Raw genomic sequence first — 16086 nt, 5'->3', positions numbered from 1 at the left:
CTGGTCCCATCTTGAGATGGAGGGTGGCCTTTTGTACCTCCATCTCAGGTGGTCATGGCCATGGGCTTCCTCAGGAAGGGTGGGGAAGCTGGGTCATGCCCCCTAGGCTTGTCTATTAGCCAAGAGCAGTTCTACGGAGAAGAACAGCTTGTATTGTCACTGAGGGGCAGTTGCACAGCCTGAAAAGGAAGATCGGGGTATGGGAGTGGAGACCCCATCAACACCCACACTGTATCCTTGCCTGACAGTGACCTTCAGGTGTGTGGATGGGGGACAGGGTTCTTGGCTTTTGTTTGAACTCACTGTGTGACCTTGGGTAAGCCACTGTGCTCTCTTGTGCTGTAGCCTCACAAGATTTTGGTTGTGATTGGTCCTTGGTCCCTATACTCAGGTTGTAATGGGGCCTGGGGTAGGGTTGGGGGGATTGGTTTCAGTTCCGTCGCTCAGTCGTGTCCAACTCTTTGCGACCCCATGGACTACAGCACTCCAGGCTTTCCTGTCCATCACCAACTCCAGGAGCTTGCTCAAACTCATGTCTGTCGAGTCGGTGATGCCATCCAACCATCTCATCCTCTGTTGTCCCCTTCTCCCGCCTTCAATCTTTCCCAGCATCAGGGTCTTTTCCAGTGAGTCAGTTCTTCACATCAGGGGCCAAAGTACATGGGTTTGGGGCTTGGGAAGGGCCTGGAGTGTCAGCCCCCAGGGTTTGGATCCTGTAGCGGGGGCCATGGAAGGCCATGGGGTAGGTGTGACGCTTGCAGGGGGAATCATCCAGTGTCGTTCCCCTCTGCTCTGGGAACCTTCTGTCCCCATGCGGGGCCAGCTCCCCCACGTGTCAGCCTCCCTGGATTCAGTCTCATCAGTGTGTGTTGGGGCGGGGGGCGGGCAGTTGCTGATTCCATCCTGGAGCCTTCCTGACCACCTGTTGACATTTGGGGTCCTTGGGGCAGAGGGACCTCCGCATTTGCGGTAGGTGCTTTGTTGGACAGAGGCCAGGCTAAGATGCCGACGTGCTCATGCTCATCTGTGCCCCCATGGACTGCAGCCCGCCAGGCTCCTCTGCCCGTGGGATTCTCCAGGCAAGAACACTGGAGTGGGTTACCATGCTCTCCTCCAGGGGAGCTTCCCGACGCAGGGATCAAACCCACATCTCCTGCATCTCCTTTATCGGCACGGGGTTATTTTTTTTTTACCACCAAGACACTTGGGAAGCCCAAGATGCCGACTGCGGCCCAGGAATCATTCAGGGGTCTCAGAGCTGGTTGCCTTGCCCCGTGATGTGCCCACCTGCATCCTTCCTGAGTGGCCAGTGCCAGGCTGCCTGCTGGTGCCTTGGCAGTGAATGGAGGAAAGACCACAGATAATCATCCTAGATGAAGACAGATGTGGGCTTGAGGTGTGTCTGCCTTCAGGGCAGGGGCTCAGTTCTGAATCTTCTCCATTTTTCTTCATGCTCTTCACCACAGCCTGAGTTTTCTCCCCTTGTCAGAGCTGCCAACATGGAGCTCTTTTCCTCTCATCCTTCAAGCAAGCCTTTCTCTTTTTCTCTCTCGATGTTATGTAAGCTACAGTCACAACTTGTCACCAGGCACAAGATATTGATCTGAAACATGGGAACTCTTACTCCACATGGTATATTGGGGCAAGGTGGCAGAAAGAGGTGCCAGTGGAGTAGAGGTGGGGACAGAGGAGGAACTACTATTTATAGAATTTCTATGTGCCAGGCACAGTGTTCCATGACTTATGTATACTGTCTTATTTAACCCTCACCATAGCCCTGCATATTATGTATTGTCACCAGGTCAGGGGACATGTATCAGGTGACACCTGAAGCTCAGAGAGGTTGAGAAACTTGCCCAAGGTCACTCACCCTGACAGCAGCAGAGGGAATCAGGAACCAGAATCCGTCTGCTCTGAAGTTGTGATCTTTCTTCTGCAGCACGTGTCTACCAAAGAGTCTTTAGCTTCCTCTGGGCAGCTCTTTCACATCCACTCCCTGTTTAGACTCAGTCTACCCCTCCTAGGGAAACTTGGTTTGGGATGTGTCATTCTCACTGCAGAGATGGGCAAACTTAGGCACAGAGGCAGTGGCCACCTTGTCTAGGCTCAAGACAAAGTCACAGACCAGCAGGGCTCAAACCCGGAGACGTGACCTTCACCTCCCAGCTGCTTTCCATTTCCCAAGAAGCTTTTGTTGTTTTCAGCTTGATGTTGTATTGGTCAGACCTGAGCTCTTTGGTTGTGAGCATATCTTAGCTCCTGTATCAGCTACCTTTTGCTGCATAACAAGTCACCCCAAATTAGTGCTTTAAAACAACCACCATTTTATTTGGTCACAATCTGTGGGTTGGCTGGAGGGCTTTCTGAGCCAGTCTGGCCTCTTCAAGGCTCTGTCCTGCATCTGTGGTCAGTTGGCCGGTCAGTTGGCCACTGGCTGATTGAGGATCGCCTCACTGATGTATGTGTCTGGCAGTTGACAGGTGGGAGGCTGATTGTTGGGTCAGCTCTTCCCAGTCTCTCATCCTCCAGCAAGCTCCCTCTGGCATCCTCATCTGCTGCTCCCGGGTTGTGAGTGCAGCGAGTGAGACTGTCCTGGGGCAGAAGTGCTTTTCAGGCCTTTGCTTGCGGCACATTTGCTGCCATCTCATTGGCCAAATGGAGTCACATGGTTAAGCCTGCCTTCAAGGCATGCACAGACAGACTCCGGTGCTTGATGGGAGGAGGTGTAACATTACAGTGCAGAGGTTGCATGTGAAACCTGAGACCCTGTGGCATCATTTTAATCCACCACAGCTGCCCACACTCTTTCAGAACAGCAAACACTTATCAAGTCCCTGCAGTGTGCCAGGCACTGTGCCAGGGACCCCAGCACAGACCTAGTGCTGCACTTATGTGGCTTTCAGTCTAGTTAATAAATAATCCCATAACGAAACCCAATGTGACCATGACAAGTGTGATTAGCAGGGCTGCACGAGTGCTGTCTGACTGGGTAACAGGGAGGGTCAGGAGGACTTCTGTGACCCTTAAACTGAGACTTGAAGGAGAGCTAGGAATTGCTAGATGGTAGGGACTAAGGGGAAGCATTCCAGGTAGGATGGCATGTGCAAAGGCCCTGTGGAGGGAGGAACCTGGCACATTTGAGCTCCCGGTGAAGTGCCAGTTCCCTGGCAGTGTCAGCAGGCTTGGCTGAGAAAGGAACTGTTGCTTCATAGCTGTCCCACGTAACACAGGAGTGAGGAGAGACCCTTCCATGGGTGGCCCTCTCACAGGGGCAGCTGGGCTCTGTGGTCTTCGGGAGGAGTGGGGATTGATGCTCCCATGGGCACCCAGGAAATTCCGATGGAAGAGGAGGGATCTGAGTATTGGAAAGGGCAAAGAGACAGCGAGGGGAGGGACATAGGCATAAAACTGAGGATGTGTGGGGTGCTGGTTAAGTGCGAGGCTTAGATTTAGTTCTGTTGGCCAGCAGTCTTTGAACTGAGAATGGTGTGGTCAGATCTGGGGTGGGGACCTGAGTGTCAGGTCCCCCTGGGGAACTCCCTGCTCACTCCTGTGAGCTGCCGTTGATGTCTCTGAGCATTGGATAGGGTCCTCTCAAGGCATATCAGGAGGTGCAGTTTTGGGAAAAGGCCTGAGTTTCCTGGGAGTCAGAGTAATGATCATAAATGAACCAGCACACAGCTGGAAAAAATGGGACAGGTTAGACAGATCCAAGTTTGAATCCCTGCCTCTCGCTGACCCTGGGCAAGTCACGGCCCAAGCCCAAGCCTTGGTTTTCTCATCTGAAAGTGGGGTTTGGTTCCATCCACACTGGATTGGGTAGAGGGGGGACCTGGGGGTGCTGAGTTACCACCAGTGCCTTTGCTTCTGTGCTTGCAGGCTCTAGCCTGTGTGCAGCTGAGGACAGAGCAAGGGACCTCAGTGATTACACGGTCAGAGTGTAGCAAACACTCGTCTTTACCAGGCCTGGATGTCAGGGAAGCTGTCTTTCCCAGAATAAACAGAAACCATGGCAACCGTGATGTGTCACGTGGGCCAGCAGCCCATCCTGCTGCGGATGGCCAGGGGGAAGGCCTGTCATTGAGGCCGACTAGAGGTGGGGTGACCCCCAGAGACTTCCTTGATCCCCTTCCCTTCTTGAGGTAGGATGGTGAAGTTCTGGAAAGATCAGTCCTGATTCAGGCTTTCTATTCAAACTCAAATTTTATTACTTAATTTTTTTTGTCTTGTTCCAGAAGGCATGTCTTGAATGAGGTAAGTTGGAGCAAACCTCCCTGGCCTCCCCAGCCCTCTGGCATCTGCTGATGGAGGCCTTGGAAGGGTTTGCCAGGACGATGCTGGAGGTGAGGCAGGCACCACTTGGTTGGCAAATCTACTCGGAGAGAGAGGCTACAGGTGCAGTGGGCTCTCCCCTCTCCCCAGATATGCAGTGAGGCGGTGGTTTTAACACTCAGTATATGGAGAGGCTCACCCTCATCCAGGGTTCACAGCTAGTAAGTGGCAGAGCTGGGATTTGAACCTGGCTCTTCATGCTTCAAAACTCATTTCCAGGGACTTCTGTGGCGATCCAGTGGATAAGACTTCGTTACTTTCCAATGCAGGGGGCGCAGGTTCCAACCCTGGTCAGGAAGCTAAGATCCCACATGGCTCACAGCCAAAAAAAAAAAAAAATCCAAAACATAAAACAGAAGCAACACTGTAACAAATTCAATAAAGACTTTAAAAGTGGTCCACATTAAAAAAAAAATTCTAAAAAAATTAAGTTAAAAATACCAACAAAACAAAAAACTCTCACACTGCCTTTGACTGAATTGGGCACTCAGCCACCAGTGTGGCAGGGAAGAGGCCTGAGTGGGGGTGGGTGGCCTGGGATGCCTGGCCCCAGCACCAAAGGGTCCAGGGCGGTGGTGGAGAGACAGCTGAGGTGGCCTTCATGGGTGTGCGTGTGTGTGTGTGTGTGTGTGTGTGCACTCAGTCGTATCTGACTCTTTGCGACCCCATGCACTGGGATCCTCTGTCCATGGAATTATCCCACCAGCCCATTCTATCCATGGGATTATCCCAGCAAGAATGCTGCAGTGGGTTGCCATTCCCTTCTCCAGGGGATCTTCCCAACCCAGGGATCCGACACGAGTCTCCTGCATTGCAGATTCTTTAAAACTAAGTCACCTGGGAAGCCCTGAGGTGGCCTTGGAAGACTCGGAATGCCTTCAGTCCTCGTGTTTCTCCCTGGCAGTCTCCCTTTGCATCTCTGGCAGGAGTGAACTTGTGCCCTGACTTCTAGAAGTGCAGCCTTGGCTTGGCCGGGAGTTGGGAGAGGGGCTTCCTGGAGTCCCTGGCTTCTCCCTTTGTGCCTGCAGCCATCCGGACTGGACAGTCAGAGCCCAAGCGCGGCGAACCCCTGGTCTCTCGAAACCTCACGTCCTTATCTATAAGATGAGGGACTCAGTCTACAGCATCCTGCTGGGAGCATGCACAGTAGAGCCCAGAACCTTAGTTCCAGTCCTCTCTGTGACACCTAACTAGCTGTGCACATCCAGTAAGTTACCCAACCTGTACCTCAGTTCACGCCCCTGTAAGATGGGAATACCCTACCTAAGAGGGTTTTCGTGGGGAACACTATTCTTAAATGTGCGGAAACAGTACCTGGGACAGAGGATGTGCTTTTACTAGTGTTACCTCTTGGGGTTGCTGGGAAGTTGGTGTGGACATAGGAGGACCTGTCGTGCTTGGCAGAAAACAGACACTCGGACGCTGTTAGCCTTTTGGTTGAGGAAAGGAGGAAGTGGATGGGATCAGTATGGAGGGGACCTGGGTAGACAGACTCCTGGACCAGCTGTGGGACCCTGGGTGTCTACCTCTCCATGTTTGGCTTTTGGTGCTTGCTTAACTTTGGTCATTCTTTCACAGGAACACATAGGAAGATATAAAAGTATATATAATACATTTAGAAAACTGCTACAGATGAACCCATGTGCAAAACAGGAATAGAGATGCAGATGTAGAAAATGGACATGTGAACACAGGAGGAGGAAAGGAGGGTGGGGCAAATTGGGAGACTGAGGCTGACATATGTGCACTGCATGTCTAGCATAGAGAGCTAGTGGGAAGCTGCTATATTGCACAGGGAGCTCAGCTCAGTGATGACCTGGAGGGCTGGAATGGTGGCGGTGGTGGAGCGGGAGGTCCATGAGGAAGGGGATATATGTATCCATGTAGCTGATTCACTTCCTTGAACAGCAGAAACCAACACAACATTGTAAGACACTTACACTCCAATAAAAAGAGAATTAGAGCCAAGGAAAATATAGAATAGAACAAATTCTAAGTGAAAAATGAAAACAGATATGTTGGCTTTGGGTCCTATAGTTAGTGAAATTGGCGTACACACATCTGGCTCTCCAGGCTTCCTGGTGGACAAGTAAAAAGGGAAATAGATTTATTCCAGGATTTCTTTATCAGGGGAAGAGGCTTGGCAGCTCCTCAGGTTTAACTGGCATTTGGAATGAAGAGAAACCCCTTACCTGCTTTATTGACATTCTCAGGGCTCAGTTTCCCCAGGGAGGGAATGAGCCCCTGCTCTCTCGCCTGTCTGGCTGCTTGTGGGCGAGGGTACGCGTGCACGCCTGGCATGCAGTGGGCACCTAGAGGGAGTGGTTCTCAGCCCTCTGTCCCATCATAGCAGCACCTCTCAGTGTCTGGGCATAAGTTTGAAGTCAGTACAAAGTCAGCGCACACATCCCTGCTCGTGTTCTAGAGCACAGTTCTACCATCAGAACGCAGTCAGGGGGAGGGTTTTGTGTGTGGGGCATGGAAACTGTTTAATTACAGGACAGCCCTGGTGGTCCAGTGGCTGACTCCGCGCTCCCAATGCAGGAGGTTCTGGTCAGGGAGCTAGATCCCACGTGCTGCAGGGAAGACCCGCAAGACCAAATAAATAAGTACATAATAAAAAATAGGTCAGCGGCCAAGGCCAATGGAAGCGTTTATAAAATGAGACTGGCACGTGGCGTGGTGCAGAACTCCCACAGGCGAGTCCATGCAGTGGTTGGAGGACCGGCAAGGGCCCAATGGGTGAAACTGTGCGATCAGACGTGAGTTCAAATGCGGGGAGGGCCGTCGGGATGGAGAGGGGAAGTGGGAGGCAGTTGCAGGGGATGTCGGGAGGCAGGGAAGGGAGCACCCCCACGTGTGCAAGATGGCCCCACGGTGATCAGCGTTTCCAGCGAGGCAGCACGTGGGGTTAAGCAACCACGAACCCTGGTGGTTGTGAGGATCCAGGCAGGACCCCTTAGAGACTCAGAGTGGCTCCGGTTACTTCCCCGGGGCGAGATTTGTTCTACCTCGAAGCAGCTCCATGGCTTCTCAGCACTTGTAGGTGCTGACGGCGGCATCACAATATTGTGAAATTAAGCCGCAAAGCCGACTTCATTACCGGCTTACCTGGCAAGGGAGCGGCCGCCTTAGTTAGCGCCGATGACTGCGTATGACAGAGCTAAAACTGAACTTGGCAATTACCGCTCATGAGCGCGTCTCGGTGCTGTGAAAGGAAGGTTCCATGGAAATCAACCCTGGTAATCACAGGGTTTAAAATTAGTCAGTTACTATTAAGGTTGTTCTGTCAGTGTATGCTTTGGGGTGATGCAGGGGAAAGGGCCATGGAAAGTGGGGTTCTTGCTGTCTTGAGTTACCTTGTGTTCACCTGCGCCAGATCTGTTTTTTTCCATTAGTTTCAGGACAAAGGTTTGAGAGACCCCACCCTGTTGTGCTGCCAGGTGCCTGTTTGAAATCCGGGTCCTTTTTAGAGTCCTTTCCTCTTTATTTGCATGAGCTCACACCTCATTCTCAGCTTTTCGGTTTTATCTGCACTCTGAAGGGGTTTTCCTAACAGCTTCTTGCATCTCCTTGGGATGCTACACAGGCAGCTTTTGTGGATTCCTAGTCCGAGGGGGAAGAAATGGTGTGCTATTATTGAAGGTTTCTTTCTGAGCCCTTCATGGAATTATTTTTATGAAGCCTTGGCTTGAAATTTTCCATCATCTGAGAACAATGATTCCGTGTTGCCAGTCAAGAGCGAGGCAGTGAGGGGCTGGTGTGCTTGGCTGGGAGAGTCAGATGGAAAGCACAAGCTCGTACAGGTTCAGTTCTCAGTTGGCTTGGGATGTGGGCCCTGATTCTCGGGAATGGGGAGATGGGATCTCGAGGCAGCTTATTGCTTTCATCCTCAGTTTCCTCATCTGTAAAATAGGAACCTGGGCTGGGCAGGGGTGAGGCTTCAGTAAGATAATGTAGGGACAGTAGGACCTCAGCACAGGTGCCTGCTGGTATTAACAGTGATGTTTACGGTCCACCCTTTCCATAGGAGACCGCTGCTTCGTACAGAGATCCTGCGAGACATTCTTAACGCAGGCTCAGATAGGCTTTAACTTTGTCCAGGTCTTCTCAGCGAGTGGCTCAGCTGGTTAAGAATCTGCCTGCAATACAGGAGACCTGGGTTCAGTCCCTGGGCTGGGAAGATCCCCTGGAGAAGGGAAAGGCTACCCACTCCAGTATTCTGGCCTGGAGAATTCCATGGACTGTATAGTCCATGGGGTCACAAAGAGTCGGACACGACTGAGTGACTTTCACTTCACTTCTCAGCGAGTAAGGACCTGGGTCAGCACTCAGACTCAGGCCATCTGACACCCCCCCCCATCCCCCTAGAGCCTAGCTTTTGTCCCTGTCCCCACTCTGGGAATAGCTGATCATCAAGGAAAACAAGGCAGCCGGGATGAGCTGCCTGGAGGACGGGGAAGAGAGAAGCATTAGAACAGAACCACCTTTTCCAAAAGGGCTGCAGCCCTTTCACAGGAAGCTGAGTCATCTCTCTTTGTTTTGAACCAGAACCATCAAAAATCTGAAAAATAAAAATAAAACTAAGAAAATGCTGAGTTTCATCATGGTGCAGGGGCCCCTCCCTGGCTCTGCAACATGGGCAGCTGAGCAGAGGATCTTTCGAGCTGGGACCCCCATCACCCTGCACTGCTGGGCCAAGTACTCAGCGCCGAGCAAAGAGCCCTCCTTCCAAAATCTAGGTGCTGGCGTTCACCTAGCTGAGCTGCCGGTACCCAACCTGCCAAAGGGGCGTTCCTGCCTCACTCAGCACCATCTGCCCCGTGGGGCTGGGACTCTCAGGGTGAGCGAGTCAGGTTGGGACGCTGCTCTGTCACTGCACACTGAGGACAGCATGGTCACAACCCCAGCGTTCCTCCTTCCAAGACATCCAGAATCTTCTGTCCTCAGACTCAGCCTCCCTTCCCCCCAACACGTGGTGGAGTTGTGTTTGATGGAGAATGTCAGGACCTCCTGCCTTTATCCCATATCAGCCCCCCTCTTAACATGCTTCCTCCATTCTCCGTGCACCCAAACTTGGCCCCTCCTGCAAATATCAACCCGAATGACACCTGTTCTGTGAAGCCTCACTCAGCCCATGACCCTGGGCCCTTAGTTGTGAACACTGTCTTCCTCCCACCATAACCTTTCACTACATGTGTGAGCTAGGGGGTCTTTTTTTTTTTTAATTTTAAAAACATTTATTGGTATTTATTTTGGCTGCACTGGGTTTTAGTTGTGGTACACAGGATCTCTTTTTAGTTGCGTGTGGGATCTAGTTTCCTTGACCAGGGATTGAACTGGGGCCCCTGCATTGGAAGTGCAGAGTCTCAGCCACTGGGCCACCAGGGAAGCCCCTGGGATGTCTTTTTGATGATACCAACAGTGCCCTGCTCACACATTGCCCTGGCGTCTGGAAGCCCGCCCTTCTTGATGTGGGACCTAGGCAGAGGGAGCAGAACACGCTCAATGAGTGAATGGATGAAAACATGATAACTGAGGGGCTTTTACCTTCACTCTCTCTGTGTTCCAGTCAGCTACACCTTTTACTTATCAGCATCTCTGGTTTCCAGTGATCGAGATTAACATTCAACAAACGTGAGCTTCTTTCCGTAGCAGTGAATGCTGACCGTTTCATAGGTGCCTAGTATTCCACTGTCCAGAGAGTTGTGATTTAACCAGAGTTGTGATTTAACCCCTCTCAGTGGATTTTATTTTTGTTACCATATTCTCAAAAATAATGTTGCAATGAAGAATTGCCTGACAGAGGCAGAAGCAGGACTTCTTTCTCTTTGAAGCCTTTTCTTTCTTTTTTGAAATTATTTTAATTTACTTATTTATTTCGGCCATGCGGTACGGCATGTGGGATCTTAGTTCCCCAACCAGGCATTGAACCCGTGCCCCCTGCAGTGGAAGGATGGAGTCCTAACCTCTGGACTGCTCTCTCTGAAGCCTTTTCTAATCCCCTCAATCCATCCTACTGCTGACGTGCTGGGCAGTGACCCCCATTATCATGTGGCAGTTGCTGTTGCCCAGGCCCTTCTCTCTGTCTCATAGTTCATTGTGATAAGTGGGGTGACCCCCCAGGACCCTCTCACTTAGTCCTGGATGCCCTCAGCTCTGTGGTGCTTTCTCAGCAGCCTCTGATGGTTCTGTAATGTCCCAAAGATTAAAATTAGCTTCATACCACCCCCTACACTACATGGTATTTAGTAGGCACTGTCATCCCCATTTAACAGATGAAGAAACTGAGGCTCAGGGAAGTTAACTGTTCTAGCAGGCAGCGCAGCAATTCAAACCCAATTCTGTTTTATTCCAAAGTCCACCTTCTTCACCAAGCCCTGATTTAACCGTGCTTGTATGAATGTCAGTGAGGCTGCTGGGGGATCCATAGTGCTTCGGGCCAGCACTGTCCTGGGCTTAATTCCGCTTTATGGTGGGTGACCTTGGGCCTTGCTTGGCCTGCTGGTTTCAGAGGAGTGGGAAAGGAACCAGGGAGGCTCTTATGTTTTTGTTTTAAACCACAAATGTAGTACATGCTTGTGGAAAAGAAAAAAAAATGAAATAGAAAAAAAGCAGCAGCTGAAAATACCTCCTTCTCCTACTCCCCAGGTTAAGCACTATTAACAGTTTGGCATCTTTTACAGTGCGTATCCAAATACATATGCAGTTATGGTTTTTATAAAAAGGGGATCATGTCCTTGACTTTCTCCCAACCGGTTCTAAGTCAGTACCTACACATCTTCCTCATTCCATCATATTCCATAGAATGGATGCACTTCAGTCGATTCAGCCTGACCCCGTTTTAGACGTTTAGCCTGCCTCTAATTCTGCTCTGTAATGAGCAACATCAGTGGGCTTGCATGGTGCACGCAGGTACAGGTATTTCTGCAGAATGGATACTTGGAAGTCTAATTGCCAAATGAAACGGCATGCAAGTTTCACACGTTGACAGATGCTGCCAAATTGCCTTCTGAAAGCCCTTGCAGTCCAGCACCCGCTCCCAGGGCAGTGGACATAAGTGGGGAAGGCTCTTAAGCCACAAATAATACGGAGCCAGGCTGCCTCCCCTTCCGCTCCATGAGACCTGGAGCCACCAGGAGCTCTGAACGCACAGGCCCAAATTGGGATAGAAGATGGATTTTGATAAAAGAGGTTAAATAACAGGTTTTTCCATTTCACCTTATAGGAATGGGATGGGGGGCAGGGGTGCCGGGCCTCCAGCCAATAGAGGACCAAGAGTTGTCAGGAGGGCTTATAAAGCTTGCTATTTCTGGCATTTTTCTCTTTCTCTGCTGATTATGCAGCAGAATTGCACAGAGGCTGTCGCGGGCGCGTTCTCTCGCTGCCTGGGCTTCTGTGGAATGAGACTCGGGCTCCTTCTACTAACAAGACGCTGGTGCATTGCAGGTGTGTTTCAGCAGAAGGTAAGCAGCAGGCGCCCACCACCTCCTGGGTTAGAGGTGGTCAGGCTGGCACTGCCAGGGTGAAGACAGATGATGTCTGGGTGGGGGCCGGCAGGGATGGACAGGTGTCTGTCACGTTGTAGAATGAAGATGCTTTGGAAGGTCCAGGAGGCCTGCAGTTGGCAACTCCTTCCTAAAAAGGAATTCTGGCAGTGGCTGGTGCCAGCCCCTGGAGAGCAGGTGTCGGTGCCTAAATGCTCAGAGAGCATTTGTTCTTTCACTTATCCGTCCATTTAGCATGCCCTGCAGTAGGCCTGGCCAGGTATGGTGGGGCGATATGGCTAACTCAGATTGAAACAAGGGCACATCTGGCCCATGGCATGGTAGGAGCCCAGCAGGTACCTGGGATGAGGGGTGGGAAGAGCCTTTCAAGGCAGCGGGGGTGAGGGGTAGCCGGGGATGTCACCAGGAGCAAAGTTTGAGCTGCCTCTTCCATTGGATTTAGGAGTTTGTGGAGTCAGGAAAAAGCCCTCACCCGTTGTGGTGAGTGCCACCTTTTCCTCTACTCCATTAACGATTTTGAAAAGATAACCAGTTGAAAGGACAGCAAAAAATGAGAAAAGACATGGTAACGGATTTCAGGGGGAACACATACACATGTAACAGGTGACCGGGAATGTGAGTGCAGAAACCCAACATCCGTGGCAGTTTCCCCGCTGTCCCTGGGGAGATCGTCTTTGAGATAGGAGTTGGCGAGTTGGAGGTGGGGCTTGTCACACTTGGCAGGGCTGCACCCCGCTGAGCAGAGCGAGCAGGAGGCCTGACCTCTTCTGGCGCTCTGATTCATCACAGTCACTGTCAGTGTTGCAAATCCAGCAGTGAGCATGTGCGTCCCAGAAATGGAAGCCCTGTAACACTCTCAGGCCTTCTTTCCTGGGTTCGGAAAATCCCAGGTCAACTGAGACCAAGAAGTGTGTGCTCTCTACTTTCTGCACACTGGGTGTCAAAGCAGGCAGTCACAGGCTTTGCTCAGCAGGCTTTGGAGCCAGCCATCCATGGAGGAAGTAGCTGTTGAGTGCCCACTGTGTGTCAGGGGCCGATCAGGTACCGGTTGCAAATGTCAGCTCTGCCTCAAATACGGTCTGTGACACTGGGCAAGCTTCTTGAGCCTTGCAAGTCTGTCTCCTCATCCACAAAATGGGAACAATGATACCTACTTTTCTGTGTGGTGCTGACTGTGTGTGTGTGCGTGCATAGGTGTGTACGACCTGGGGAACTCTCCCCTTGTGCTTGTAGCCCGAGGCTCTGTGTTCTGGTTCTCTTCTTAGGAAGCTTGAATACAGGGCCACAGTCGTTTTTTGCAGCCCTGGCTGATACAAATTTCTGTATGTCTCTGATCACACCCATGAGCTCTTGACAGGGAGAGGAGTAAATTACAGGGGTTTACTGGCTGTCTTGACACAGAACTGACTCTTATTTTTAACACTTCGTGAAGGCTTATCGAATACCAGTCACCGGCATTGTAGAATACAATTGGGATCTCAAGACAGTAGTCTCTTTAGTAAACCAGTGTTAGCTGAGAACCCTGGGTCAGGGAGGAAGACCTGGGGAGGGAGGGAGGAGAGGTCTTGGAGGAGACGGTGTGGCTGGAGTATCACCCACACCCGCCCTGAACCGGGAGAACAGAAGCTGAACCCAGTTAAGACTTGGCCATGAGCTCCCTGCTCGCTGTGTGATCTTCAGCACCTTACCTCTCTGAACCAGAGTTTCCTCTCCTACAAAGTGATGGATTGTTAGGAGGATTAAACAAACACTTTGTTGGTGCTCAGTAAATAAAAACACTCATGTCTCTCTCGAGGAAGGCGCCCTGCAGAGCTTTTGACAGGGTGTGGCACACAACAGGCACCCCTGAAAATTACGGAAAGAACAAAGGTTCCCGGGGAGTGGGAAACCGGAGTCGCCTGTACGTAGCCTGCTAAGTAATTGCTTCATGATCGGGGGCAAGTTCTCTACCTTTTTTGGTCCCTGATTCCTTCAGAGAAATAATTTAGGCTGGTCCCAGAAACTCCAGATGCTTTATTCCGTGTTGGAAGTCAAGGCTGTATGGGGACCCTCCAGAAGAGGAAGAACTGCGTGTTTGAAGTTAATTTCCTTCTCATGATTAGTGGCACCCACAAGGCCTCCTCATGCAGCCACAAACCAGTAATTAATGAAATTAGGGGCAGAGGCAGGGGTGCAGAGTTTCCTGAGCGGGTGCCCCTGTGGCACCCCCTGTGATGGTCTTGGGGGCCCGAGGGCTATCCAGGAGTCATGGTCTCTGTCTAGTCAGGGGGCCTGGCAGGTGTTCACACGTGTGGAACAATGACAAGCGAAGTCCTGAACTATCAGAGATGGGATTGAATTCCCTAGCTTCTCCCAGACCCTGCGGTGCCGTTTTCCAGGGAGGGTGTGAGGGTCCCCCGCTATGGAGTGTCTGTCGAGTTGGACATGAGAATGGGCATAGGAGAGCCTGGATGGGCAGGCTTTGCTCTCGTGATTTCTGACTCTGAGACTTCAGGCAACATTCTCACCTTCTGCAGGTCTTACAGCTGAGGCGTGGGAACCGCCAGCCACTAAGGACGGGGAAATAGTGTAGAGAGGCAGCCTTGGTTTGCACATCCTCAGAGCCGCCAGAAAGTTCATTTGAAGGAGACAGTGGCTCTGAATGGTCCTGATCTTGATGCACGTGCGCCCATCCCCAGACATGCCCGCTCCCGTCACCCCATCCTGGTAAACCTCATGGCCTTCCAGTGCTTGGCTTAAGTCATCCCTGACCCCTCTCTCTGCCCTACTCCCTGATGACTGCACCCCTAGGCCACAGCCACGTCTCCCTGCTTCTCTATCACCTGTGCCTGGGTGACACAGGAGCCCCTATCCAGGACTCCCTAGCTGCACCTTCCCTCTTAGAGTCTGCTCTGTTCACAGACCCTCCCCCAGTGCAGTCTCCACGAGCAGCTCCTCTGCTTGAATCCTTGGTCACTTGGAGCCACTGGATCTGTTCTGAAATCTTTCATATGCCTGCTAGTGGGGCTGGGGCCCCTGTTGGATCTCAGGCTTTGCAGTCAGAGCTGGCTTCTGCCTCCTCCCTCCCAGGCAGAATCACTGCCCTCCTGCTTCCTAAAGCTCCTCCCCGCTAGCCGAGAGAACATGCTTCTTGGTTTTGTGCATCCAGACTCTTTTATCCAGAATATGCTTCCTTTACTCCTCGAACTCCTGCCTTTCTTTTTGTGTTAATAAATTGGCTCAGATGATTAAAAAAAAAAAAAAAAGCCACTTTCATTGCAGAAGACCTGGGTTTGATCCCTAGGTTGGGAAGATCCCCTGGAGAAGTGAATGGCTACCCACTCCTGTATTCTTGCCTGGAGAACTGGACAGAGGAGCCTGAAGGGGTCCTGATAGCTTCTGATAGGGTCGAAAAAATTCAGACACGACTGAGCGACTAACTCACATTAAAATTGTCATTATTTTTGGCTGTGCTGGATCTTCGTTGCTGTGTGCTTGCTTTCTCTGTTGTGGGGAGTGAGGGCTGCTCTTCACTGCAGCGTGTGGGCTTCTCCTTGCGGTGGCTTCTCTTGCTGCAGAGCAGGGGCTCTAGGTGTGCAGGCTTCAGAAGTTGTGGTGCACAGGCTTCAGTGCTTCTTGGCATGTCGGATCTTCCTGGACCAGGGATCAAACCCGTGTCCCCTGCATTGGCAGGTGGATTCTTAACCACTGGGCCCCCAGGCACGTCCCTCTTTGCCTTTTCCCGCAGACCATGTTGTGGCATAACTGCTCCCTAGAAACCCTCTCTGATCGCCACCTCATCCCAGCCCCAACAATTTGAGCCAGAGGCCCCTCTCTTGTGCCCACTGTATCACAGTCCTTCCCATCAGTGCTATGATGCTCGGAGGGGATTGAAGGCATGTATGATGTACCTAGACAGCATATTAAAAAGCAGAGGCATTACTTTGCCAACAAAGGTCCATCTAGTCAAAGCTATGGTTTTTCCAGTAGTCATGTATGGATGTGAGAGTTGGACTATAAAGAAAGCTGAGCACCGAAGAATGGATGCTTTTGAACTGTGGTGTTAGAGAAGACTCCCGAGAGTCCCTAGGATTGCAAGGAGATCCAACCAGTCCATCCTAAAGGAGATCAGTCCTGAATATTCATTGGAAGGACTGAAATTGAAGCTGAAACTCCAATACTTTGGCCACCTCATGCGAAGAGCTGACTCATTTGAGAAGACCTTGATGCTGGGAAAGATTGAGGGCAGGAGGAGAAGGGGACAACA

The 16086-nt window shown here is 51.4% G+C and overlaps 1 protein-coding gene across 8 annotated transcripts in view; it reads left to right on the top strand.

Annotated features, from left to right (window-relative positions):
• TOX2 (TOX high mobility group box family member 2) overlaps positions 1 to 16086 on the top strand; it is a 155541-nt gene that overhangs the window by 21043 nt on the left and 118412 nt on the right. For 2 of the 8 annotated variants that reach the window (XM_086331713.1, XM_086331714.1), the window contains exon 1: positions 11564 to 11798. The exons of the other annotated variants lie outside the window; for them this stretch is intronic. In XM_086331713.1, the coding sequence (XP_086187839.1) occupies positions 11568 to 11798 (231 nt within the window). In that variant the 5' untranslated portion in view covers positions 11564 to 11567. Of the gene's footprint in view, positions 1 to 11563; positions 11799 to 16086 lie in introns of those variants that run through there. 8 annotated transcript variants of the gene reach the window in all.

This window comes from Bos grunniens, chromosome 13 (genome assembly GCF_055505025.1).
Source record: "Bos grunniens cultivar Pamir isolate PY7600 chromosome 13, Bosgru_T2T1.0, whole genome shotgun sequence".
In the NCBI taxonomy this organism is placed as follows: domain Eukaryota; kingdom Metazoa; phylum Chordata; class Mammalia; order Artiodactyla; family Bovidae; genus Bos; species Bos grunniens.
Note: the sequence above shows the minus strand (reverse complement) of the source record. Positions and strands in the feature narration are given on the sequence as shown.